At 43.6% G+C, this 26,841-nt stretch overlaps 5 protein-coding genes across 7 annotated transcripts; 3 read left to right on the top strand and 2 right to left on the bottom strand.

The window, feature by feature from the left end:
* Positions 1-28: 28 nt before the first annotated feature.
* On the bottom strand, positions 29-11,560 carry LOC133849307 (protein singles bar). The gene is made up of 4 exons (XM_062285297.1): positions 11,435-11,560; positions 726-1,130; positions 527-667; positions 29-461 (listed from the first exon to the last, which is right to left on the bottom strand). The coding sequence occupies exons 2-4, from the start codon at positions 1,044-1,046 to the stop codon at positions 384-386; spliced, it is 540 nt and encodes a 179-aa protein (XP_062141281.1). The 5' UTR covers positions 1,047-1,130; positions 11,435-11,560; the 3' UTR covers positions 29-383.
* On the top strand, positions 2,534-2,926 carry LOC133847840 (uncharacterized). The gene has a single exon (XM_062283096.1). The coding sequence runs from the start codon at positions 2,534-2,536 to the stop codon at positions 2,924-2,926; it is 393 nt and encodes a 130-aa protein (XP_062139080.1).
* On the top strand, positions 5,101-13,003 carry LOC133849310 (uncharacterized). 3 transcript variants are annotated; one of them, XM_062285301.1, is made up of 4 exons: positions 5,101-5,171; positions 10,176-10,275; positions 10,709-10,838; positions 10,918-13,003. In XM_062285301.1, exons 2-4 carry the CDS (start codon positions 10,206-10,208, stop codon positions 11,114-11,116), a joined length of 399 nt encoding a protein of 132 aa, XP_062141285.1. In that variant the 5' UTR covers positions 5,101-5,171; positions 10,176-10,205; the 3' UTR covers positions 11,117-13,003. The 3 variants fall into 3 exon arrangements, with proteins under 3 accessions (XP_062141285.1, XP_062141284.1, XP_062141283.1); XM_062285300.1 differs by lacking the exon at positions 5,101-5,171 and adding an exon at positions 7,282-7,434; XM_062285299.1 differs by lacking the exon at positions 5,101-5,171 and adding an exon at positions 7,283-7,430 and having other exon boundaries at positions 10,169-10,275.
* On the bottom strand, positions 11,538-26,827 carry LOC133849294 (CAD protein). Its single transcript, XM_062285269.1, has 7 exons — positions 26,637-26,827; positions 20,961-24,943; positions 20,794-20,898; positions 14,843-14,982; positions 12,570-14,406; positions 12,127-12,510; positions 11,538-12,064 (listed from the first exon to the last, which is right to left on the bottom strand). Exons 2-7 carry the CDS (start codon positions 24,936-24,938, stop codon positions 11,855-11,857), a joined length of 6,654 nt encoding a protein of 2,217 aa, XP_062141253.1. The 5' UTR covers positions 24,939-24,943; positions 26,637-26,827; the 3' UTR covers positions 11,538-11,854.
* LOC133849296 (uncharacterized) lies at positions 16,041-20,206 on the top strand. The gene is made up of 2 exons (XM_062285275.1): positions 16,041-16,689; positions 17,546-20,206. The coding sequence occupies exons 1-2, from the start codon at positions 16,070-16,072 to the stop codon at positions 20,046-20,048; spliced, it is 3,123 nt and encodes a 1,040-aa protein (XP_062141259.1). The 5' UTR covers positions 16,041-16,069; the 3' UTR covers positions 20,049-20,206.
* Positions 26,828-26,841: the final 14 nt, after the last annotated feature.

Here is a 26,841-nt window from a genome sequence, read left to right as displayed (position 1 = left end):
CTACTTACAATACAATAATGCTGATTGTTCTACCATCAATTTACAATAGTTAGTTACTCTTTAAGAACACATTTCCTTTCAGTCTCTCTCTCTGTTTTCAATGAATCAGTCTGTCTCTTTTCAATAAGTGTTAAGCATTCCAAATCGTTTTACTTCTATTTTGCTATTTTTCTATTTTCATTTTCAAATCTATGTTTACTGTATTTCATACTAAATGCTGCTTATCGAGTGAGAACTGTACTTTCGAGTGGAAACAAAGCAACTGCAATTTGTGCTTTGTTCGAAAATATCTTTTGTTTCAATAATAGAATGTTGTCCACTACTTACACTGTAGAATAAATGAATCCCTTATATACTCGTATGTATTTCTTAAATCCGACGACCTAGCGACCTCCCCTAAAGTGTTTAAAGGCCAGAAACGCGTCGATGGCATGCAGAAAGCCAGCAAAAAAGCCCATGTACTGTCAGAGAAATACATAAATGAATATTATCGTATAAACAAAGGACAAATTCAAGGCTCACTCACGTAGGCGGCTGTCATGGCCGGATACGCCCAAAAGCCGGGACGTATCAGAAACTGCGGATGCAGCCAGACAATGCAGGCGAATCCCATGTAGCTGGCGGAGCTGAAGTACATGAAACAGGCCAGTGCATTGAAGAGCGTCTCCTAGGAAATGTCAAACCAATTAAAACCACAAATCGATAACAATTCAAAGTTTACCTACAAAGAGCGACTGTCGTATGAGGGAATAGGATTTGTCGGAGAAACAATAGCAGAGTAACAATATGCCGGTTGTGGTGAAACAGTGTCCAGAAGTGGCCAGAAAACTGGTCAACGCCTGTCCAATGTTGTTCGCATATGGAACACCAAATTCAATTAGCAATCCCTCAATCAACGTCGCCACGCCCAGTTGCATTAGCTTCAGCAGTCCGCCGCGGGAGAAAACAAAACCAAAGTTGATGCACGTAAAGACGCGGCAGCAACACACTTTGATGCCCAATGGTTGACTCATGTTGCGCGCTCCAAAGTTTGGCATGTTCCTCATCGTTTGCCTCTTGTTTATAGACTAAGAGCAGCGGCAAAGACTGCCTAGCTGCCTGCTGCCTGCTGCATGCAACATCTGTGGCATCTGCGGATGCAACACGTCTATTAATAGATTATAGAGGATCACCCCAAGCAGCTTCATCTGCGCACAGTGATTCTTCGTAGAATACAAGTTGAAATCAGGGACCACAAATAATCGTTGATTTGTTATTTTTGGAGTGGAATGCCGATGTCATTATTTTAATAAATGCTTTTAATGTTAAACACCGTTTTATTGTTATTAACGAGGAAATATATATTTTGACAACCGAGTTTTATTTTTGGATTTCATACTTCACGCGCAGCAATTCAATATTTTAAATGGATTCCATTTATCTCACTTGGTTTGAATATTGCATAATAATTAGCATAATAAATTCACAAATGTGCAAATTAAATTCAGTTTCATTTTTCGATTTCATCCCAAATTCAATTCGATATTTAATAAATAATGATTTGCCAATAAATTCATTTCACTTATAATTAATATTAAAGAAGTTACGTTATAAAATTTAAATATAGTCGAGTACGCAATTTACAAAAATAATGTTTTCAATGTTTATAAAATGCATTTAAGGCCATTTTATACCATAGGCTAGAGAAAAGGGTATTATAATTTTGTGCATCCAGGAGATGTATGTAAAAAGTGGAAGGAGGCGTAAAATATATTATATATGTATATTCTTGATCTGGGTTAACAGACGAGACGCTATAGTTATGTCTGCCCGTAGGAACGCCTAAATATCAGAGAATATATGGAGGATATCATTTTGTTCGATTGCACGCAAATGTTTCAAAATTTTCCGACAAATCGAATCAAATGACAGATGAGAAATTTAGTTCCGATCAGATAAAAATTGTATGAGTTATTAAAGAAATACTTCTCTGAATACTGAAAAAGGATCTTACTTGCTTTGGCTGACAATCTGGTATATTTTGCACTCTATGCTATATTTTGAATGAAGTACTATAGCAATATACCAAATATAGCTTTTTTATGTATATATGTATATATATTTTCGTATTTTTGCAGTACATTGATTTGGAATATTTGAAAATTAATACCACACTATTTTGCTTTTATTCAAAATGAGTAGCATCTATATAAGAGTCGAACAAAATCGTCCTTTTTACTTGTTTTAAATTGTAATTTCTTGAGAATTTAATTTAAACTAATTTAGTTTGACCTAATAAATACATATATTCAATTATATATTTCTCATGAGAATTTAATTTACTTACATAAATAAAACATCTTGCCTCACTGTGCGTGACTAGCGATTCTTTAACACTCTGTCTACAGAACATTACCCCAACCAGAAGCCTGTGATTCAATGCTCAGACTCTTGACAATGGGAATCAGTTGAAAACTAATAACATTTCCTTATAACATTTTCGTTTTGTTTCGTTTCGTTTCGATCTCTTTCAAATTGATACAAATTCTGTGACATGTGCATGCCGTATTTGGGCAAATTGTTTGGCGGTGGTCGCGGTGATCGCAGGCGCAACAATGCAATTGCCACGCCTCGGAGCAGTTTGGCTCCAACGCCGCAGCAATCAAATGCCTCAATTCAGACAAACATCAACCACAACAACAACAACAACATGACTGCGGCTGTGGTCAAGAAAGATTCTGTGGCACCAATGGATATCGCTGTGGCTGACAATGTCCACGGCAGCATGAGAAGCAACGTAAGTCCAGTTCAGGCTGCAGGTCCAGCTCCAACTGCTGCCACATCGGATGTTGTGGATACCGAGGCAAGACCCTCAACGTGGTTGGAATACTTCGGATACAATAGGAACAAAAAGGGTGTCGTTAATCCGCCCGACGCATCCAATTAATTGCAATGTAATGAGCTCCAAAATTCAGATTTCGATGATCGAAATATTATGCTGATAACTTTTGGGATCAACATTGATTTAAGTACCGAATCACTTGCATCTGCCGGCATTTCGAATTTTGATTTATAGGCGAATAAAATTATGGCTTAATTATGAATTAATTTGTAAGCTATTAATTAGATTTACTTAAACAAGTTAAGTCGTAACTTTTCCTGGATTAATTTCAAAGCACTATAGTGCATTTTTTTTTTTGTAATTTTATCTCAGTTAATGAGCTTCAATTTAACTAAAATTAGCAAGTGGAAATCTTCCCTATAATGTAAACTGCATCAATTAACCATTTGATCCATTTTACTCAGCTTCCCGCTAATGAAAAATGCTAGCATACTTTTCGGGATCGTGGCAGAAGTTTGTGGAGCATGAAAGTTGCATCATTTTTAGCTACATATGTATGTATGTATGTATAAGAACTAGGCTGGCGATTACTTATCGCAGACACGGTAGCTGCAATGACTTTGTTGTCGTTTTGCAATTGACGATTTTGGAAAATTACCGACAACATTCCGCCGCCGTCGCCGCCTCCTCCTCCCACAGGAAGCGACTCATCAATTTCTTCACACACACACACACACACAAATACATAAAGTATAAAAAATAAAATACTCAGATGTACTGTGTATGTAATCGCTCGCATTTCAATAACGGCACTTAAGCTTCACTTTACAGTTGGTGGAGCTTTCGAGATCGTGCGGAGAGGAAGCGAGACAGCTAGCGACGGAGTCGGATTAAATACTACACTAACAACAAAGCGACTGTCAAAGCGCTGCCCGTCGGCATCGGAACGATTAGTGTAATTTATCAGCCGCAACGGCAATTTGAATTTTTTGTAGGTGTGGACAATCACACACAAACAGGGGGAGGAGAGTGTTACTGTGTGTCGGTGTCTGTCTGTCTGTCTATCTGTCGTGGGCGGCAAGCTTTTTGACAATAAAATTAACTTGGCTGTTATCAAAATCAATTATTATTGTTGTCGTTGGCCGCTAGTGCAACACAAAATCCAAACAGGCTGTTGACGTCAACGCAGGCAGCTAAGCGAAACGGCTGAGCAAAAAAAAAAAAAAAAACAACAACAAACAAACAAAAACGCATTCGCTTCAGAATGTTGTAACAATTGAAACCGTTGCATTTCCATATGTGCATGCATATTTATTTATTTAACATCAGCAACACAAATTCACGACATATTAGTGTTGCTGATGCGCCAAGCAGCTGGCGCTGCCAATTTGCCAATTCAGTCACGATTTTTGCACGTGCCACGTGACGTCACGACTAGCGGCGCATGCGCAGCTGTTTGTTTGCTGCTATGCGGAACCAAAGCACATTTATCGTTATCGATATCGATAGCGATAGCAGCGGCGCAGCCACACTGCGCACAAGTCCTGCTCCAACGATAATTCTTAAGGTCACACTGCGCACAAATTGGGTCGAATAGGGAAACGAAATTCGAATGAATGAATTAAATTAGCCATGCTAAAATAGTAAGAGCATTTTTAATTAATTATCAAGCAATTAAAACACACCTTGATTGAGGCTGTCTGAGCGAGAAATAAGCAGGCAAATAGTAATGGCATAATTAGCATTCGAGCACACATTTCGTCACGAAAGTGTAAACAATAAACTTAAATAGTTTGTTTTTAGCAGAACCGAAAAAAATATGATTAATTAAGCTAAATATTTGCAGCATTTCTTGTTGTTTCTTGAAGGTGGTGAGGGGTAAGGAGGTTTATTGCTGTTTCTCTTTTGTTGTAATGACGCCAAATAAACAAATACAGACGTATTTAAACATTCCCACATCTGCATATACGAATGTCGACGATATACATATATTCGTTTTCTACTCTTTAGTTATTTATAAACAAAACAAACATACATATATGTATGCATATATACATATATGCTATATGGCATTTATCCGAATTTTCTGTGTTTATTCTACGGCCTCCCATTTGGGGCCGGTGCCTTTTTGCCTTTCGAGCGCGGCGGCAGTTTTCAGTGTTCGGATGAGGCCAAAAACGAGACGAATTCGCGACAGATTCGCCAAGTGTGTTTTTTGTTTTTACATTTTCATTGTATTTTCCAATTCAATATAGTACGAGTATTTTGCAAATTGCTTGCGCCATTAATATTCACAACAATCCGAGTGCAGTGGCTCACATGAAAATAACGATCTTGTCGTTTCGAGTATGTGGCAAATTTTCTATAGCAATAAAAATGCATTTGCAATTACAACATATAGAACGAACAATTAGAAAACTCAGAGAGCAAAAAAAAAACAAAACAAAAAAAAAAAACATATGCAAATCTATATTACGATCTGTTATCGTTGTAATTCCCTTAGAAACCAGATTGGATTTAAGTGCTCTACTTTTACGACTATCATCGAAAGGGAAACATTTTCTAATGGGAATATTCAGATCACTTTATCATATAATAGTGATGAATTTAAATTCACATCTCTCGACATCTAATAAGTGTATATGACAGATGGTATATAATCGTATGTACAGAACCGGCGTATCTGGCACAATAACAGATCTGTCTATATGCCGAGTGCGCGTACTACGCATTTGCGTACATTTTGGATACGATCTAAGCGCACATGCGCTAAAGTCAAATAAAATAAAAGAATCGTCTTGGACGTCATAGACCAAATATATGTATATGAAAGTACAAATATTATTTTAATGGGTTCAACTATAGTACACTGAGAAAGTTCCAGTTTATATTCTTCTACGATTCCAACAAAGCAATTAATGTGTATGTGTAACGGAAAACTTCTCTCCGAGATAATAACATAAATTATTATTAATAAAATGAATGAAAATGAAATTAATTTCATCGATGAATCTCCATATATTCCTTCATTCATTGAACAATAGTGCATTTCAAGTTGTGTTTACATTTGGAAAATTATGTAATTAACTTGAAGAATTCTACCATATGGCAAATAGCCTGTTGTTTATTTACATTTGTTATTATTTTCTTTTATTTTGTTTTTTTTGTTGTTGTTGTTGAAAATTCACTTTCTAACTCGTGTTCTATGTAAACATTGAATGGCAAGTAATAATACTGGTACTCGTAGATTGTCAAGTGTAATTTTAATTGCTTTTATTTTTAAATGAAAACTGTAAACATTTCTTGTTTATCTATAAGTGCCTGAGACGTCAGACACAGATACATATTGTCTACACTATATAGACAAATACAGATACTTTTGAAGAAAAACAACCATGACTAACATGAATTTTAGTTGTAACAGCAGAAAAAGACAAATATTTTTATGTGAAACCTGTTAAAGGTCGAGTGATATACATAGAACAACTAATAAAGACAACGATAAATTATCACTAACTTATACGAATATTTGTTGTTCCGTAAAATAGAAATTTAATGGAATTCGGAAAGAAATCAAGCATTCGAGTGTTTCCACATAATTTGTTCATTAATCGCAAATCTGCAATAAGAATGAAATTAGTGTGAAATGTTTGTCTTGAGGATGCAGCTGCAAACATGGTTTAGTCCCCAGTTCCCCAGTTGCAAATGATTCATGCCAATGGCACTTTTGTCTGGGAAAACGGGCAAAAAGAACCCAGTTGAGGGGTGCTATGAAAAACAACTGTTGAACACAGTAAGGGCGAGGCAGTGAGATACGACAACGAAACAACTAAACAGTTAAACAGTTAAAAAGAAAAAAAAAAAGATGGCTAGCTGGAATCTCGGTTCTTGCTCTATGCTTCTACGTTCCGGGTTCGCATTGTTCGGAAATCGAAAATCAAAATCAAAAGTGATGATGATGATGATATCTCGGGCGTATGAGTAATGTTTGGTGGCAGTGGCAGTGGCAATGTGGCAAGAGAGCTAGAGCTACTTGTTGTCTTTGCCTTGACATTGAAGCTGGGCATCGCTTTCCAGCCAGAGATTGCCGCCGCCCATCATAATTAAACTCGAATCGAAAATCGAGTGTTGCGAAACGCAATCGATATCGCAAAAGTGTAACTAAATTTCGAATTAATAGCCCAAAAGCCGAGAGCTGCTCAACTTGACTGGGCACAGCAAAGCAAAGCACAGCAAAGCAAGACTGCCTCCAATTGCGATGCCATATACGATTCTCCGATTCCCTCGCATTCGATTACTGTTGTTGTTGTTGTTGCTGTTGTTGTTGTTGCTGCCGTCTCTTCTGAGCTGCAACGTCGACGTCTACAACAGCGTCGCCGTTGCTGTTGCCGTCGTCGACGTCGTGTTCGCTTTTGGCGCAATCGAAAGTTACGTTTTGGCTTTACGTAGACCGCATTAGTAGTACGCTGAGTGTCGCCGACGTCAGTTCACAGTTTCCAATTCAAAAAACAGAAAACAGCAAACAAAAATATAAAAGATCAAAGCCCAAGCTCAAAATTGGCAACACAAACACACACACACACACATTTTTGGCGGAAAACTTGTGCTTGTGAGTAGCAAAATCAAAAATCAATCAGAGTTTGTGTCAGTTGGTCAATTGGTCAAGTGTTTGTTCAAGCATCGCTCGGCTCAGCTTAGAACCGCCAAACTGGACCAAACTATTGTGCAACTCAGGAAGTAAAGAATTGCCAAATTGCGACCACAAAATGTAAATGTGAATATGCCAAGCATCATACCCTGTAATGATCTGTGTCCATGAAATTTCGAAAAAAAATTTCGAAAAAAACAAAACAAATCTGAAAATAACATTCACAAAAACTGCTTAGCAAAATTCGAAATTCGAAATTCAAAATTCCATCTTCAAAATTTGTGCTCGTAAATTCTATTCATGAAATGTGCGCAGTTTCTTTGCTTCACGTTATTTATGTACTATGTGTTTCTTTCTTTTATGATTACTTATTGCGAAAGTCGTAGAATGTCTTCAAAATTTATATTAAGTACAGAAAATGTAACTTCCGATTTGTGTGCGAATAAAATGTTTTATTAATATAATATGACTAGCAACATTTCTTATCTCCATATACTCCAAATAGTACTCATCATTGCCTATCAATAAACTATTTTTAACAAAATTCCCATTTTAGATTAGAAGAAATCTTTTAAATCAAAAAAAGAGCAATACTGATAAAAAAAAAACAAGAAATATTTTATATTTGTTTGAAGTTGTCTCGATGATGTTGCACAAGTTGATATTATTGCTTTTTATATGGCCTATCTACCATATAATTATATCATATTTCTAACAGTTAATCTACTCTTAGAGAGCTTTGATTTGTGTTACATTTGAATGGGCGCGTGTCATTTGTATTGCAAATCGCACAAATCGAAGGCATGTGACTATATGTATATGGTATATACGGGTATATGGTATTTTATTTTCTATATAGTATTTTAACTATGTGCAATGCAATGCTTCCAACTTCCACTTCCAGTTTTCACTTGCCACCTCGCACCTCGCACTTCGTTTTCAGTTATTTATAACTATTAATTTGTGCAATTAACTTGCAAATCGCACAAACCACAACTAAAATTAAATAAATTAAACTTTAACGATAAATAATAATTTCATATAGTACTACTTTATATAACAAACAAAAAAGTCTCATCATGATAAGTGCTCAGAGCTCGTGTTCGCATTTCTCCATCAGAGATGTCATAATCGCCTCTCTCTATATAGAGAGACGTGCCCCAACCATCCCGAGCAGTTCTCTAGACCGAAACGAAACGAAGCGATTCCCATTTCCATTCCCATTCCCATTTCGATAGCCTGTCCCATTCTCCATTCTCCATTCCCCATTCCCTCTGATTAGCTGGCGATCATCATGTTCTATGTAGATTCGTCGCATGAGTTTCCCTCATATCACGATAGTGTGGCATGTGTGTATTTGTGTTTGTGTTTAAAGTTTATAATATAGCATTTCGATAGTTATTTTATTTAAATGCGAATCATGCAAATACCATAAAACACTCTACACAGATCAACAAAACAGAGCGCGTGTCGCTTTAACCAAAAACTCTGTTAATAATTCTGTTCATGAACTGGTAAAGTTCTCTTCTGGGTTCCGCATCCCCCAGCTACAGTAAAATCCCCGTAAGCAGGACAGCCCGACAATCAAATAAATCAATTCTGTTCACAAATTTATGTTACTTTAACAAGTTGTGAGTTGAGTTGAGTTGAGTTGTGTTGTTACTAAGTCATGTATTTTATATATAGGTTTCGTAGTCACTTTTTATGATTTATCACTGTGATCTAAATCAAATTTCTCCACGTGGAAACACTGGACAACACACCATAGTTGACAGTTTTTCGTTGATAGACAGTTAAAAAAAAAAAAAAGCTTTTAAACTTAAATTTGATCTTCATTGAAGAGAGCTGAGCACGTGTTGCGATCTCGTCGCCAAAACTGGTTAAGTGGCTCTTGGGCAATTAATGCACACGTGATATACGATATATGCTTTTAAATAAATCGAAATTCAGTCGAATATTCAGTTTCAAGATTAACATATCGTTCACTGCTTGATTGAGTATTCAAAATATATACTTACTATATACATTAATTATAGCAAGAACAAGCTGTCTGTGTAGCAGAGTGTAGATCATCAAGCGAGAGAGAGAGAGCAACAGAGAGGCAGAGACGAGTGTTGTGCTGGACTTTCACAGCATTATTTAATGCGTACGCATACAAGCAATTAACAATTAAATCAAAAATTAATTAAAGCCAAATAAATCAAGTGACAGCCGCTGTTGCCACAGCAATAAGCAATAACAACAGCAAATAATTGAACAACAACAAATTAAATGAAATCACAGCAAATCAAATCAGCGAAATGAAACTCGAATTTCATTGTGTCTGAGCTGATAACAGAGGCGAGTTTAATGCGCTGAGGCAAATCAATTAATTAGCGCAAGCTGCTTAGAGTTTTTCTCTCTCTCTCTCGCTTGCTCTTAACATATTACAACAGCAACAGAAAAAGTGACCCACAATTTTTTGGTGAGGTGGAAGGGCGGCAGTTGCAGCAAGAGATTGGCCAACATTCGGTTCGGATGAAGTCGAGCGTGGCCGTGGGGCTGGCTTGCTGCAACTCGGCTTCATTTTCAATCAATTTTACATAGATAAACTATTAGAGTTAGCATTATTATAGTATAACAAATTTCAACAAGTATTTCATGGCCTTTGATTCCGTTTTTTATTTCGTTTTTCGTTTAACTCTGATTGCAACAGATCAATCAAAGCAACTGCAACGACGACGACAGCACTTTGCGATGGAGCTGGAGAGTTTTATGCAGGCTTCGGTGTCGCCCAACAGCAAACGCTTTGTTGTCGAGGACTCAAGTAAGTCAACAAGTCTATAGCTTCCGGCATAGAAAGTCTGTGTGGCGGAAGTGCGTTTTTGTCTCAAGTGTGGGTTGTTGCGTTGCGTTGCGTTGTTCCTCCCCCCTGTCTGTCAACAGTTGGGGGAAAAGGTGGCTGGACCGGCATTCACATAAAATACAAAAAAAAAGCCGACCGATTATCAACCAGTTGAAGTTCAACGCCAGTCGACAACTCGTGTGGCCATGAGACACACTTTGACTGCGACGGCGACTGCGGCAGCGACGATGACGGCGTCTCCGACAGCGAGTTTGACTAGACTGCGAGTCGAACGCATCATGAGTCAGGCCTTCGGGGCATACGCAAAAACACAAACTCAAACTGGAGCACACACTAAACACTTTCACATACTACATTTCCCCTCTCTCTCACTCTATCTCTCTCTCGCACGCAGTTACTAAGGTGACCTCCGATGGAGAACCACACGCCATGATGACCATGGTGGCAGGTTTGTCGGGCTTATTAGCAGCCATTATAATATTGGCAGTGCTCGTTTCCATGGTAGCCTGTCGCAAGCACAAAACGTAAGTGAATCCTACTACACACAATCCTACTACTACTACATTTGCAACTAATGAATGTTTTGCATGTTGCCACCCACAGCAAGAAGCAACAACAGCAGCAGCAAGAAAATAACAATAGGATCTTGTCCGGGGCTGTGGCCATGACAAGTGTCGAAGTGTCGCAGCCACAGTTGGCGGGCAATTTGAATGCCGCATTTGCTGAGAGCACACTCAACTTGGGCGACGATGCTAAGGATGCGCAACAACAATCCACAGCGATTATTGTGGAACGCTATTGAAGCAATTGATTAATCGGACAACTGGCAATTGTTGAATTAATAGCGATTTGTGAATGAGGAAAAATGCATGCACGTGATGTTTGTGAACACATGAGACTGACGCTGTGATGGTGGCCACCACCGCCATCGCCACTTAGAAAATTAAGTAAAAAGTATATTCGTTTTTTTTTTTTTTTACTTATATACATACATATCTATATATCTACATATGCTACTCGAAAGTAATCATTGTACATAAATTTATATGAGTGAGTGCAGTGTATGTTTTCTCATTTGAGTTGCAGCTGCAAATGAATATTTTCAATATTTTTCACTTACCAGTTATGTTTGTATGTAATTGATGAGTTCACTTCACATGCTTAGCATTTGCATTTTAGAATTGTGCACTTGATATTTCACTTAACACATTTTTCGCAGCACGTAAAATTCGGTTAAAAGTTAACGATTAGCATCAAAAATATGCGTCGGGCTGCCAACTTGGGGAAATCTTGATGTAAGCGATGCTGTGTGTGTGGAGCAGTCTCGATACTCAGACTACGGGAGGAGCACATATTTTGATATGTTGATCGATACACGATAACGCTGTAGTCGTTGTAAGCGCGTTTGTTTTGAATACACCACTAAATTAATTATGTCAACGCGCTGTTGGCGTTTGTATATTTATACCTATCACATAGTACATACAAAATGTAGAAAATTGTAGAAAAAAAAATATTAAAAAAAAGTATTGTAATGCGCTCAGAGAGCGGTGCTGCGGCAGCCAACAACCATGGCCAACAAAGCCATGCGAATGTACATGCCATACTCGGCCTGTCGGAAGTAGGCGGCACGTGGATCCGAGTCAAAGTCACGGCTAATCTCCTCAACACGGGGCAAGGGATGCAGGACAATTGTACGCTTATTGGCACGCGTCATCAGCTTGGGCGTGACAATAAAGTGGCCACAGCACTGCAAAAAATCGATAAGTTATCGGCGGTTTTGAAATGTATCGTAATTTGATTTTGACTTACGCGCTTGTATTCTTCCTCAGTCTGGAAGCGTTCGCGCTGTATGCGTGTCATGTAGAGCACATCGGTGCTGGGCAGAGCCTGCTCAATGCTATCGAAAGTGCGCTGATGCACGCCACGTTGATCCAAATACCGCATAATGGCCTCGGGCATGCCCAGACCAGGCGGTGCCACATACTGCAGCGTCACATTATAGAGTGTCAGCAGGCGGGCCAGTGAATGCACAGTCCGCCCGTTCTTCAAGTCACCCACCATGGTGATGGTCAGGCCGTTTACAGTACCAATCTCCTCGCGTATGGTGAAGACATCCAGCAGAGCCTGCGTGGGATGCTCTCCCACACCATCGCCGGCATTGATGAGCGGTTTGCGCGAGAACGAAGCAGCGCGCTAGAATAGTTAAGAATACGATTAGCTTGCAAGCAATGCAATAGAAAGCAACTACTTACAGCAACTGCACCTGGTTCGGGATGACGCAACACCAACACATCCGCATAGCTGGCCATCACCTTGATGCTGTCCTCGAGCGTTTCGCCCTTCTTCACCGACGACGTGACCTGATCCATATTGATCACATGTCCGCCCAGTCGCTGCATTGCGGCACCAAAGCTGCACTGGGTGCGTGTGCTCACCTCATAAAAGATGCTGGCCATGACTTTGCCACGCAGCAAATCATCCACGGGGCGATCCTTGGTGACGCGCGACTTCAGCAGCTGCGCCAAATTGAAAATATCGTTCAAATGCTCCTTGCCGAACATGTCCACCGAGATGACATGCTTGCCCACCAGACAATGGGCCACAGGATTCGGTGAGTTCTTCTGCAAATACTCCTTGAGCGTGGTATTGCTCGACGAATCGAGGCGCAGACGTGGCGACGGCGACACCGGACGCAAGAAGCTGCCCGCTGCTGGCGAAGTGTTTGCCTCATCCTCAAAGTGCACGGTACTGGAACGATTGGCAACGCCACCTTCGGTCAGCAGACGGGCGAACGTATCGTTGGCATCGGTGTCGCTTAGCAGATCGCTGCTGCCCTCCGTCTCCGATTTCTGCGGCAACGACAGCTTGGCACGCACATTCTGACCGTAGCCGGGCTGGACGAGCACCTGGCCATCGATGAAGGCGACCTCGCCGCGTAGGACAACGCGATGGACACGACCCTTAACCTTGGTGCCATTGAAGGGCGTCCAGCGTGCCTTGGTCTTCAGCTCGCTATTGCTGATAGTCCATTCCTCATCGAGATCGATTTCCACATACGTTTGCGGCTGCTCGGGCAAATTGAAGATGTTGCGCGGATTGCGATAGAACTTGCGCTTGATATCCTCCATGGTCAGATGCCCCTCGTGGACCGCCTGGAGCAGCAGCGGCAGTATGGTCTCCAGTCCAGGGAAACCCGGTGGCGGACGTTCCGATTGCTTCTCCTCGAGCGTGTGCGGTGCATGATCGGTGGCAAACACATCAATGTACTCCATGTGCTCCCAAAGTGCCTCCTGATCCTCAGGTGAACACAAGAGAGGACGCACCTCCGCCATGCCGGCACCCAAACGCTCCACGTCTTTGGTGCTGAGGAACAAATGATGCGGACACACTTCGCACGTCACACGTATGCCCTTCTCCTTGGCGGCGCGTATCAGCTGGATCTCCTCCTTGCGCGCCACATGACAGATGTGCACAGGACGCTCCAGCAGATGTGCCAATAGAATGACCGCCGCCGTGCTCTGTCGCTCGGCATGACAAACGATGGGCGCCCGCTTGGGCCAGCGCGAGAGATGTCGCTGCCAGGCGGCCATGTCACTGAGACGCAGGGTGCCAAACGTATCGTTCAGATACATCTTTAGACCACACGCCTGGGTGGCCAGCTCATGCACATGCTCCCAGTTGGTGTCCGAGGCACCCACATACAGTGCATAATCACAACGGGCTCCGAGACGCGCCAGCTCACGGAACTGATTGAAGGTGTCGCGATCGACAATCGAGGGATTCGTATTGGGCATGGCACAGACCATGGTAACGCCACCGGCCAGAGCGGCTGCAGTGCCGCTGGCAAAGTCCTCCTTGTGTGTGGCGCCTGGTTCACGCAGATGCACGTGCACATCGATGAAGCCGGGCAGCTTCACAATGCGACGCGAGGTCATGCAGTCGGTGTGCGTCTTCATGCCCGGATTGCGGCCAGTCACGCGCATCGATTCCACCAGCAACTTGGTGCACTTGACGTCCGTCACCAGCGGTATGGAGTAGTCGACGGCCAGGCGACGAGTGCGATAGCCATGGGTCATGAAGGAAGAGACTCTGCAGCGTAGCGAAAACATGGAAAAAGAATCAGCAACCATATATAGTATTGTTCTATATTCAATTTAATTTACTTTTACTTGAATGAAGAGTTTTTCTATTATTATTCTTAAATTAGTCCAGAAATAATTCCAGGACATACAATGAGTAGTCTTTCTTAAAATATCCCACGATCGGATAATAAACAAAGAGTCATTTAATTAAATCCAAGTCACTTCAATAGTAAAACTAAAAAATCTACAAATTTTATAAAGATTAGATAAATAATAAACAATGAATTCATTTATTAAGTTCCCGCACAATATTTACTATACTATTTCTGGAGTTTCCTCAAAAAAAAAGTACTACAAATTTGAAAACGATAAGATAATAAACACCACCGTCATCTCGTATAATAAGCTATTAGATTAGAGGGTATCTAGCGGTCGCATCTTACCTGCGCACTCCTCCGCCTCGCATGGGCAGATTGATAACCAAATCAAATTGTTTGTTGGCCAAAAACTCGGCTAAATGTCGCAGCTCGCCGTTGATATCATCGGGCGTTGTCTTATCGAATGTCCACTGCACGGATTCGACCTGCAAAAGGATAACATCAAATTGAACTTAGTTCACAATTATCGCCACTAAATGTAGGGTTCGCCACCGAGGACAAGGCCAAGCCCATGCAGCACAGTGAACTAGTAGAAATTGGCAAATATTTGCTATCGCATTTTACGGGCCTACATCATTTTATATTGTATGTTACATCTATTTGGCCAATAACATCAATAAGAACTTGAGTAATGCCATTAACGGAGAAAGCGACATAGGTTACGCATGGACAGTGGTTAAAACAATTGTAATTTGAGATGAAATTAATTACAAGTATTTATGAAGTTGCACCAAAATTTATATACTTAAACGAACTCATAATTACTCTTATTTTAATGTTAATTAAATAATAAAAAATTATATAAATATTATGAATAAATAAATATATAATGATTATGAAATAAATAATGAAATACAAATAAGAAATAATCTAAATAATAATAATAATAATCTAATCTAATCAACGCAAATTAATCAAGATATTTGGAAACATTATATGAAATTGAAATTATTTATTTATTATTAATTATATGAAATAAAAGAAAAATAAATAAAGCAAAGAACAAATAATGAATATGAAAAAAATAATAAAATAAAAAAGACTTTTACAGAAATTATCTAAATAAAATAAAATGATGCTAAACAACTTAATCCGAAAAAATAGTTAGATATATTATTCAAAATACTACTAGTCAAAAATAAATACAAAGTAATATTAATAGCAAAAAAAACTAAGAGATGTTCACCACTGTGCATGCTGCTCTATGGGACTTTTTGTTCACATTGTCGTGTTTACATGGTCGCTTGCTGATAACGTGGTGTGTGTTGCTGCCTCCCTCTGATGATGATAGTCGGAAGTATAGAAAGAATCAACACTTGTCTCCCTGCATCGCAGTGCTGTTGATAAGATCAGTGACAACGACAATGGCAAGAAAATGGCATTCGATCATTGTGATCGATATCAGTTGGCCAGAAGGAGGCACGATCGCAACAGCAACAGCACCCACAGCTACAGCCACAGCCGCATTTCAATAGCAACATCTACGTGGATTTTTTTTGGTTTTTTTTTGAGATGGGTTGTCCCTGCTCCAAGCAGCTGGACAACAACAACAAGGCACGGACCAATCCGCTGCAGCAGCTGAAGGCAGCCGAGGCGCCAGCAGCGTTGGGGGGACGGGCTCAGCAACGACGCCGTCGACGGGAGGAGAAACGACAACGGCAGCTGGCCAAGCTGCAGAAGCGCAACGCACGCAAGCGACGTCATCAGCTGGGTACAGCCAACGGCAGCTTGCGTCGCAGCCGCAGCCACAGCCATAGCCACAACCACAGCCATGGCTCGGTCAGCAGCGTGACGCCACAGTTGCGTCTGCGCGGTGGCAGCAACGGCAGCACAGCCACCGAATGCATCAGCGCACTCTACGCCCGCAGTCTGGAGCAACAGCGCGAGGAGCAGCAGCGACTGATTGAGTTGCGCACTCGACAGCAGCTGGAGCGGCAGCTACACACGTTCCTTCTCAATCAGCTGCTGCTGGGCATGCAGTTCTTTGGTCACTTCGAGCACGAACTGGCCGCCATCGATGAGCAGCTGCTGGCCAAGCAACGTGCTTGCGCTCAAACGCTCTCGGAGCACAGTTTGCTCCATGCCAACGCCATCGATGCGGCGGTGGCGAAGCGATTGCTCTTTAAGCCCAAGTAAGTTACATTACATTTATTTTTCTATATATCTGCATTATTCTTAACACTCTTAGCAAGTTTGGGCAAGGATTCATCCAATAAATAAAACAGGTTTACAAACCAATTTAAATTCCCCTTAAGAACCGTTTTGCTTTAGGAATTTCAAGGTTTTCATGTTTGGTTATTTACTGTTCCACTGACTAACAATATCTTTATAAATTGTCGCAAACATTTTTAGCAAGTTTTGTCAAGGATTTATCAACAAAGTTTAGCTTTAGCACCAATTCTATTCTGAAGGAAGCTTCATTCCTAAACGAAAGCTAAATTCTATAATGATAATTTCCAAACCACTTGAACAAGTCCTAAATACTCCTTTAGAATCGTTTTGCTTTGGGAATTTCAAGGTCTTCCTTTAATCTTAAATGAGAGCTAAACTCTGTAATGATAGTTTACAAACAATTTGAAAAGGTTTACAAACTAATACTTAATATTCATAGTTCGCTTCAGAAATTTTTAAGTCTTTGGCTGTTTCGCTATTCACTGTTTCACTGACTAACCTTATCTTTCTACACTTATGGACTATCACATCGAACAGATTAACATTCATTATATTGATTCAGTTTATTTTTTTTTTGCTCTATCAATTGCATCGCTTAAGAAAGCGGTTCACTTAGCATTCCTTCAGTTCAGTTTATTCAGATTTCGTTACGACAAATCGTTTCAAGCTTCAAAGCACTAAACTTAACCGACAACAAATCGGAGCACTTTAAAAAACCACTTTTATTCATCAACTATTTGCCATCTCTCGAACTGGTTTACTAAACCCTTTTTGCTTTTGCATTTCCTCTACTGCCTCTAATGCCTCGCAACAAAGTCAGGGACAAAACCACAACGCAACGCCTGCTGAACCGCTGCAGAAACCGCTTACATACGTGGTGTTCGAGAACGTGGACGTCGCTCGTCCGAACGACGCCAACTACGACTCGATAGCGGCGCTGTGCAAGGTGCTGCTGGAGACGGACTACTACACAACGACGCCCTGTCGCATGCAGTACGTGCAGCTGCTGGAGCAGGCTCGTTGGATGGGCTATGTGCGACTCAAGCTGCGTGAACCGGCGCCCAATATGCCGCGCAGTCCGCGCAGCGGGACCAGCGAAGCCGCCGAAAGCGATGCGACACCGACGACTGTGGCAGATAACGAAGGCATTTACACGGATGCCAGCAGCAGTGGCTACAGCACCGGAGTGGGCGTGGCTGGCTCAGGGCGAACCAGCTGGGATGAGGGTGATTATGATCACGTGTACATAGCACGCTTGAACACGCAGCGTTCGTTGGCCGAGCTGCAACTTGAAGGACGTGTCCTGCTGCAGCGAAATGTGCTGCCCGAGGAATGCGTGTGTCGGCTGGGCAGCTGTTTGCCCGCCTGGCTGGAGCAGAGCGATGACGAGGATGAACTGGAGTCCAGTGATAGCGAGCAGGAGGTGCAGGACAGCAATCGTGGCAGTGGCTACGAGACGGTTCAGGTGCTGCGTCAGTGTCGCGTGGAGCAGCTGCGTCGTCGTGCGCTGCTCCAGCAATGCTATCTAAGCTCTCAGCGTTTCATGCACTACTTCGGTCAGTTGTTGCGCCAACAGCTGGCCCAACAGTTGGACATTAGCATGGAGCAGCTGGCCACAGCCAGCTATCGTGGTTGCAGCATATACACCAGCAATGAGGAGCTGGTGCCCGCCATTCATGTGCCACACGGTTGGCCGGACTGCGCCTTCGAGTTCAATTTGCGACAGCGCGGGGAGGGAGAATCGAGAATCGAATGGCCTACGCTGCAGATGAGGAAACGCATTCAATCGTTTGGCTATCATGTGGTGCCCGTGGGATATGCACCGAAGCATGCGCGGAATCCCTTTCGGGAGCTGGAGTGGCGCATCATATTCCCGCAGGCGGAACAGTTTCTGGAGCGGCAATTGTCACGCATGCAACTGAAGTTGCTGCTGATGCTGAAGATCATGGTGCGCAGCTGTGTGAACGACAAATGCCAGGCCATGGGACACATTGTGGATCAGCTGCGCACACATCTCTTCTGGCAATGCGAACGTGATGCAAGTGGCTACAACAACAGCAACGATTGGTCTGAGGAGTTTCTGGGCGAGCAGCTGGTGCGTTTTGTGCGCAGCTTTGCCGACTGTTTGGCCAAGAAACAGCTGTCGCATTACTTCATCGAGCGACGCAATCTGTTCGAGCATGTGCCCGAGGATGCGCTGATGGAGCTGCGCGCCATCATGGCCGGCATCGCAGAGCAGCCGCTGGTCCATGTGCTGCAAGCACTGCGGCAGCTTCAACATGCCGCCGACTTTTATCCCAAGCTCAACTATGCCCAGCTGCTGGAGACACTTGTGGCCACCGACTACTTGCAGCTGCGCAGCAAAGCCAAGTTCACGCGACAAACGTTGCCCACTTGCGTAGAGCAGCAAGGGGCAACTGCAGAGCACCTGCGAGAGGAGGAGGAGGAAACACCTAGCGCCGCACAGGGTTTGCTGGGCATGCGACAGCATCAGGAGCGCACGCGTGGCAAGCTGCGACGCAAGACGCAACTGCTGCGCGCCCAGCAGCTGCAGCTGGCCGAGCAGCGTCGCAACTCGGAGGAATCCCTCACCCAGGACATGCCACTGTTTGTGCCACGCATGTCGCACGTCTCGCAAGCATCGAGTGATAGCTCCACATCCGCCTCCGCCTCCGGCACCGGCGCCGGCAACACACTGCAGCTCAACGATGGCGTCGAGATACTGCGACGCACCAATCTGCTCGAGCTGCTGCTCGACCATCAGTTGTCCATGCTGGCCAAGGCCACCGAGTACCGCAATGCCCAACATGGCCAGCTGTACTTGACGCAGACGCAGCGTCTCTGTCGCCTCTATCAACAGCTGGGCTGCTCTCAGCACGCTCAGCAGCATTATGCCCAGGCCATTTGCCAGGCAGCTAGTCAACTGGAGCGCATCCTCCTCAACGAGAGTCCGCGAGAGAGCTGCAGTGTCGCTTCCCCCAAGTTCGTGGAGCATGTGGTGCAGTTGCACACGGCAGAAGTGCATCTGCATCCCACGTCCTCCCCACCCAGTACTAACCCCACAACACCCCCACCTCCCACTCCCACTCCCCCAACAGATAAGGCAACTGTCGATTCAGCGGTGAGCGAAGCACCACCTGTTGCTGGCCCTGCAACAGCGGCGGTGCAGAAGCTGGAAACTCTGTTGCAGCGCATGCAACTGGAGCCACCGGCGGCACTGCAAGCCATCGGCTCCAAGACGGAGCAGCTGGTGCAGCAGCTTGAGCTGCGGGACTTGCTCAAACGACACACACAGAAGCTGAAGAGCGCCTTCAATTAAGAATCTGGGAAATTTCAGCATATTAGCTGTAATCAATCATTGTGACTTGTCCTAGCTTCTTATCAACACTTTCTAAAAATAACTTTAACTATAATTAACTTGATGTTTTTCGGTACTTTAAAGTTAGCAATATATTCTACTAAATGGCGTTTATCTATCAGATAAACAATTTCAAATACACCACCTAACATGTAATTAGCTTTACTTTTCTGTACTTTTAAGTTAGCGCAACAAATAATTATCAGTTGAAGGAATGTCAACAGAGTTTGTAGAGAATCCAAGGAATTCGACACTCCGCGTTAAATTAATGACTTAGCTTCTAATCGCAATTTTAAAAACCTCAACTATAATTAACTTTATGGGTTTTCCGTACTTAATGTACTAGTAATATATTATACTACATAATGTTTATCTATCAGATAAGCATTTAGAATCAATCCATCAGACAGAAATCAAAGTTGACAGTTTGTGCAGAGTCCAATCGGCACTCCACGCCAATCATTGTCTTAGTTTTGAGCGCACAGTTAATAAAAACCATCAAAATAACCCAATTGTATAAAAGGTCTTTAATGTTTATCTGTGTTATAAGATAAGCCTGTGTTGTCTAGCTGCTGTCTGGACAAATGTTATCAACACTTTTTTTTCATTCTGGCATTCGTTATCCCCGAGGTTCGTAAGCACCGAGGGTATTAAATAATACCTTTTTGAATAGTTCAAAATAAATACAAATTGTTTCTCTACTCACATCAACACCATGCTCTGCATAAAAGTCTCCAGTTCCCATGGAAGCATACAGCTTGTAGCCCATCTTGGCAAGGTCGCGTATCGAGGACAGCAGCTCCATTTTGTGCTAAAAGTTGCACAGCTTAGTTAGCAAGAAATAAATAAAGTAAAAGCGAAATGCAAACTCACCTTAAAGCTGCCAATGGAGAGCAGTATGGCATTCTTGGGTATCTGAAAACCTGTGGACATCATGGCCTTTAAGTAGGCCTCATAGCGATTGTCGCCAAAGCAGGCTACCTCACCGGTGGAAGCCATCTCGACGCCCAATTGAACATCGGCGCCCGCGAGACGTGAGAAACTAAATTGTGGCACCTTGACACCCACTTTACCAACGCCATGCAATACATCAAGTGGTTCCACATCCATGCCAACAATGGCACGCGTTGCAGTTGCCACGAAATCATGATCCAGAGTCTTGGATACAAAGGGGAAGGAGCGTGAAACACGCACATTGCACTCGATGACACGCAACTCGTTGTTCTTGGCAATCAGTTGCATATTGAAAGGTCCCGTCACATCCAGCACACTGGCCAGATCGCGTGTGATGCGCTTGATGGCCTCGAGGGTCTCGGCATTAAGATCTTGCGGTGGTGTGACTAAGGTGGCATCACCCGAATGCACGCCAGCATTTTCCACGTGCTCGGAGACGGCCATGCAAAGGATTTGCCCATCGGCGGCCACAGCGTCCACATCGATCTCCTTGGCATTGGTCAAAAACTTGGAAATGACCACCGGATGTTCGCGGCTCACTTCGGAGGCCGCATTTAAATACGTCTCGAGGTCCTGATCTGAATACGCCACATTCATTGCGGCACCGGACAGCACATAGGATGGACGCACCAGGCACGGGTAGCCAACCTCCTGGCAAAAGTCAATGGCCGACTGGAGGTTGGTCAGCTCCTTCCACTGTGGCTGTAAAATGCCCTTGCGATCAAGCATGCGGGAGAATTTGAAGCGATTCTCGGCACAATCAATCGACTCCGGCGATGTGCCCAACACCTTGGCCTGCTGTCGATGCAGATCCATGGCAATATTGTTTGGCAATTGGCCACCCATCGAGAGTATAATGCCATCGGAACGTTCCAGCTCATAGATATCCATGACCACTTCAAAGCTAATTTCCTCAAAGTACAAGCGATCGCACATATCGTAGTCGGTGGACACAGTTTCCGGATTGTAATTGATCATAATCGTTGACTTTTTCAGACGTCGCAGTTCGCGCAAACAACCCACGGCACACCAATCGAACTCCACCGACGACCCAATGCGATAGACACCCGATCCGACGACAATGGTGTGCGAACCCGGAAAGAGCACATCGTGCTCGGCTGCATTGTACGTGTTGTACAAATAATTGGTGCTCGCCGGCCATTCACCGGCCACCGTATCGATCTGTTTGACAAATGGCCGTATGTTGAGCTCCAGACGCTGTTGTCGCACCGCCAACTCGGTGCTTTTGGTAGCCATGGCAATCTGTTTGTCCGCAAATCCCATACGCTTGGCACTTAGCAGCAGCTGTGGTGTCAATTGATTGCCCGCCGTCTCCAGCTGGCCATAGAATTCGATGATGTGCTGCAACTTATGCAGGAACCAACGATCGATTTTGGTCAACTCATGCAATTCCTCGATGCACATACCCGCCTTGAGAGCAGCGGCCAGCACGAAGGGACGTCGATCCGTTGGCTCGGATAGCTGTTCCTTGTCCACCGGCGACAGGTAGGGATCGAAGCCTTGCACATCACCATCGACCATGCGAAGTGCCTTCTGGAAGGCCTCCTCAAAGCTGCGTCCGATGGCCATCACCTCGCCGACACTCTTCATGGAGCTGCCAATGTGTTTGCTCACGCGCACGAATTTCGCCAAATCCCAGCGCGGTATTTTGACCACACAATAATCCAAGCTGGGCTCAAAGCATGCGGTCGTATTGCCCGTCACCGAGTTGCGTATCTCTGGCAAGGGTTCGCCCAGCGCCAACTTGGCGGCCACATAGGCCAGAGGATAACCCGTCGCCTTGCTGGCCAGCGCCGAGCTGCGCGACAAACGCGCATTCACCTCAATGATGTAATACTGCTCCGAGTGTGGACACAATGCATACTGAATGTTGCACTCGCCGACAACGCCAAAGTGTCGGATAACCTTGAGTGCGGTGCTGCGCAGCATTTGATATTCGCGATCCGAGAGTGTTTGAGAGGGAGCCACAACAATACTTTCACCCGTATGTATGCCCAAGGGATCAAAGTTCTCCATGTTGCAGACGGTGATGCAATTGTCGTAGGCATCACGCACCACCTCGTACTCCACCTCCTTCCAACCTTTCAGGGACTTGTCCACAATCAATTGGCTGGAATGAGCCAGGGCCTGTTGTGCCAGTGCCTCCAGTTCCTGCTCGTTGTTGGCAAACCCAGAACCAAGACCGCCCAGCGAGAAGGCAGCACGCGCCATTACTGGGTAGCCCAAGTGTCGAGCTGCCTCGAGGGCCTCGGCCACCGTATAGACAGCCTCCGAGGGTGCTACCTGTTCGCCAATCTCATTCACACGCTGTGCAAAGAGTTTGCGATCCTCCGTCTCAATGATGGATTGTATGGGTGTGCCCAGAATGCGCACATTGTACTTGGCAAAGATGCCGGCGCGTTCCAATTCGACGCCACAATTGAGCGCCGTCTGGCCGCCAAAGGTGAGCAACACACCGTTGGGTCGTTCCGATTTAATCACCTGCTCCACATAGTCGGGTGTGAGGGGCAGGAAATAACATTTATCTGCCATACCCTTGGAGGTTTGAACGGTGGCAATGTTGGGATTAATCAGCACAGTTTGTATATTGCATTCACGCATTGCTTTAATCGCCTGCGATCCCGAATAATCAAATTCCCCGGCCTGGCCAATTGAGAGACCACCCGAGCCCAAGATGAGCACCTTGCGTGGCCGTTGCGGCTGCGGCTGTGGACCGGGGCGCAGAGCGCTCAGACGTCGTTCGATCAGTTGTGGCACCGTGAACTGTGGCTGACGTATGACATCGATGAAGACATCGAACAGGAATTCCGTGTCCTGCGGTCCGGCATGATGCTCGGGATGGAATTGCACTGAGAAATATGGTTTAGTGCGGTGCACAATGCCTTCGTTAGTGGAATCGTTGGCATTCACAAAAAGCTCCTCCCAATCGCTGGGCAGCTTGGCCAGATCAACAGCATAACCGTGATTCTGTGAGGTGAGCAGACAACGTCCGCTGGCACGATGTAAACAAGGCAGATTGTGGCCACGATTGCCGTACTTCATCTTGAAGGTGTCGCAACCGATAGCCGTGGCAAGCAACTGATGTCCCAGACAGATGCCAAAGATGGGCTTGTTGCCCGCCTGCAGCACACGCTGCACTTGCTCCACAATCGGTTTGCAGCTGCTTGGATCACCGGGACCATTGCACAAGAACAGTGCATCATAGTCGTCGGTTTTCAGCTCACTGCTCCAGGGCAACAGTTGCACCGAGGCTCCCCGTTGCAGCAGGCAACGCAATTGATTCAGTTTGAGACCACAATCCAGCACAGCAATCCGCACTCCAGTTGGCTGCAGCGATTTGTAGAGCATGGGCTCCTTGACTGCACATTCTTTAGCCAAATTGCGTTGATTGGGATCCTCGAAGGCCAGAGCCAAGGGTAGCGTTGGCGCCTCGTAAACAATACGTCCCAGCAGACTGCCCTGTTCGCGCAGCTTTTTGGTCAGCGCACGCGTATCGATGCCACTGATGCCGGGCACATTGTGCTCGGCCAGCCACTGTGAGAGCGTCTGGTGGGAGCGCCAATGCGACGGTGTCTCACAAATCTCGCCCACAACGAGGCCAGCCGCCTGCACAGCACCCTCGAACCACTCGAAATGCTCAGGCAATCCATATGCGTCCAGTTCCTTGACATTAGGTACACCATAGTTGCCAATCAGAGGATAGGTCAACACCAGAATCTGTGAGCTGTATGAGCGATCTGTTAGCGCCTCCGTGTAGCCAACCATGCCGGTTTGGAAGACGACTTCGCCGCTTGTGGGCGTGTTCTTGGCACCGAACGAGCAGCCCGGCATTATGGTGCCATCCTCGAGCACAAGATAACAATTCGGTGTCGACATCTCGCCTGCAGAGAGGAGCACACATAAATTATACAATATGTTATAAGATATTTAATTAAATGCTTGTTAAAAGAGCTTCATCATATGCTTATTCTAACAAAACAGATTTGCTGATGACTTTAAGCTTAGACGACAACATTGTGTGACATAACAAGCACCTTTGCTGATAACGTGCCGTCTTGGCATCATAGCAATCAGCTTCGAAAATGTTCTTTGCGACGCACCATAGCAAGTAGGTTTGCAGATAATGGTCGCTTCAACAGCACTGAGTGTCATAACAAACAGCTTAGTGAAACAGCAAGCAGTTGAATCGCATAGCCCAAAATAAGAGCTGCCCATACTCTTCTTCTTTAATATATACAAATTTATTATCATCTTTAACAGTTGACAACTAGTTGTCTTGTTGGCCTTTCAGTTAACTCAATTGAATAAACAATTTTTGGAAATCAAACAGACTACGAGCCAATTCCCACGATAGCCAATGAAGAAAATTGATATTCAACGGTCTGCCGTTTAATAAAAATAAATAAATACTTTTATTTATCAATACGTGGCGTCTTCTTTTTTGACTCTACCATCGCGATCGGCCCTTTAAGAGGCACATTTTTTTATCAGCATTTTCTCACTTATCGAAACTAAATAAATAAATCGAACTTGAATGCCGACTCAAACAACTGATAAGAAGATACAACTGCAGAAAATGTGGTTCCCTAGCATATGTACTATATATTAGGAAAAAACTTGGTAGATCATTTCTAATTTATTTAATTGATTTTTATTTGTAATTCAAAATGAATAAATAACAACAAAAATAAACAAACTTCAAAAAGAAACAAAAATAATTGTCTAAAAAAGTATAGGGTATGCTGCAGTCGAGCCAAAGTATATTTTATAAATTACACGGACACAGAGAAATGGAAAACCTTTAGTGAAAGAGAGGCATAAACTCGTTCAATGTTGCTCAGCAACTTGTTGGAGTTCAACTCCAACTGGAACGAGACACGCACACACACATGTTTCCAATAGGAGTTCAACTGGAATACACTTTAATTTGTCGCTTATCACTGATATCTTGTACTATGAATGCTCCTTTTTGGAGCTAGTTTCTTTGCTATGCTAACATAAGAGGGAAGTCAAAGACACATTGGAGTAATGACCAGCAAGTGCTAATTGACTTTAATAAACTTTAAGGAGCAAGGCGAGCAAGTACATACGTCAATAAGGAAAAAGGGAGAAGCTAAGAAATTTACATTGAAAGAAAGGGTATCAAAAGTAAAATGCAAATGCAATTGCAAGTAATAAGCCAACTACGTAGTACAACAACTGGGAGAATAACTGCACACATGTGTCCACAGAAATATTCTGTGTGTGTGTGTGTGTGTAAAGTACGTATGGAAATACTTTTTGAAAAATGTGCGTACAGCATTCGTCTTGAACTTAAGACCGGTTCATTTAAGCACACACACTCGCACATACACGTGTGTGTGTCCCAGACAGTCATGCATGTATAAGTGAGCCTACACGTTCAATGCTAATGTCACAGATCCAATAAACGTGCCAACTTTCTGCGCCGCATTTAACAAATTTATCAAAACATCATACAGTTACAATTAAATGTCTGCAGATAGACGACGAGTCAAAAAAATGAGAGCAAACAAGAATAACATTGATAAATGGTATCAGTTTCACACCACTTACGTTTCGTTGTCAAGCTCGTCTATGTTTTGTTTTGGAAATGTGCGTGAATGAATGTAAATTGCCCGTAAATTTGCGAATTTGTCGCACAGCACGTATGCACGTGTTTTATTGAAAATTGCAAATGGCAACCGCGACAGAACTCAAAATGAACAACCGGCGTCTATCACAGAATTCGTCGACTGATTCAGTTTGTCGGTTGGTAAGC

Source organism: Drosophila sulfurigaster, chromosome X (genome assembly GCF_023558435.1).
Source record: "Drosophila sulfurigaster albostrigata strain 15112-1811.04 chromosome X, ASM2355843v2, whole genome shotgun sequence".
In the NCBI taxonomy this organism is placed as follows: Eukaryota; Metazoa; Arthropoda; class Insecta; order Diptera; family Drosophilidae; genus Drosophila; species Drosophila sulfurigaster.
This window is presented reverse-complemented; position numbering and strand designations above follow the sequence as displayed.

Bases quoted from the DNA above. Each gene is read 5' to 3' on its own strand.
- LOC133849307 (XM_062285297.1), bottom strand. From the start codon at position 1,046: ATGAGGAACATGCCAAACTTTGGAGCGCGCAACATGAGTCAACCATTG. The intron at 668-725 runs GTAGGTAAACTT...GACATTTCCTAG, and splicing joins TCATACGACAGTCGCTCTTT to GAGACGCTCTTCAATGCACT. The intron at 462-526 runs GTGAGTGAGCCT...TTTCTCTGACAG, and splicing joins CGGCCATGACAGCCGCCTAC to TACATGGGCTTTTTTGCTGG.
- LOC133847840 (XM_062283096.1), top strand. From the start codon at position 2,534: ATGTGCATGCCGTATTTGGGCAAATTGTTTGGCGGTGGTCGCGGTGAT.
- LOC133849310 (XM_062285301.1), top strand. From the start codon at position 10,206: ATGGAGCTGGAGAGTTTTATGCAGGCTTCGGTGTCGCCCAACAGCAAA. The intron at 10,276-10,708 runs GTAAGTCAACAA...TCTCGCACGCAG, and splicing joins CTTTGTTGTCGAGGACTCAA to TTACTAAGGTGACCTCCGAT. The intron at 10,839-10,917 runs GTAAGTGAATCC...TGCCACCCACAG, and splicing joins GCCTGTCGCAAGCACAAAAC to CAAGAAGCAACAACAGCAGC.
- LOC133849296 (XM_062285275.1), top strand. From the start codon at position 16,070: ATGGGTTGTCCCTGCTCCAAGCAGCTGGACAACAACAACAAGGCACGG. The intron at 16,690-17,545 runs GTAAGTTACATT...CTCGCAACAAAG, and splicing joins CGATTGCTCTTTAAGCCCAA to TCAGGGACAAAACCACAACG.
- LOC133849294 (XM_062285269.1), bottom strand. From the start codon at position 24,938: ATGTCGACACCGAATTGTTATCTTGTGCTCGAGGATGGCACCATAATG. The intron at 20,899-20,960 runs GTGAGTTTGCAT...TGCAACTTTTAG, and splicing joins TCTCCATTGGCAGCTTTAAG to CACAAAATGGAGCTGCTGTC. The intron at 12,065-12,126 runs GTAAGTCAAAAT...GATTTTTTGCAG, and splicing joins CTGAGGAAGAATACAAGCGC to TGCTGTGGCCACTTTATTGT.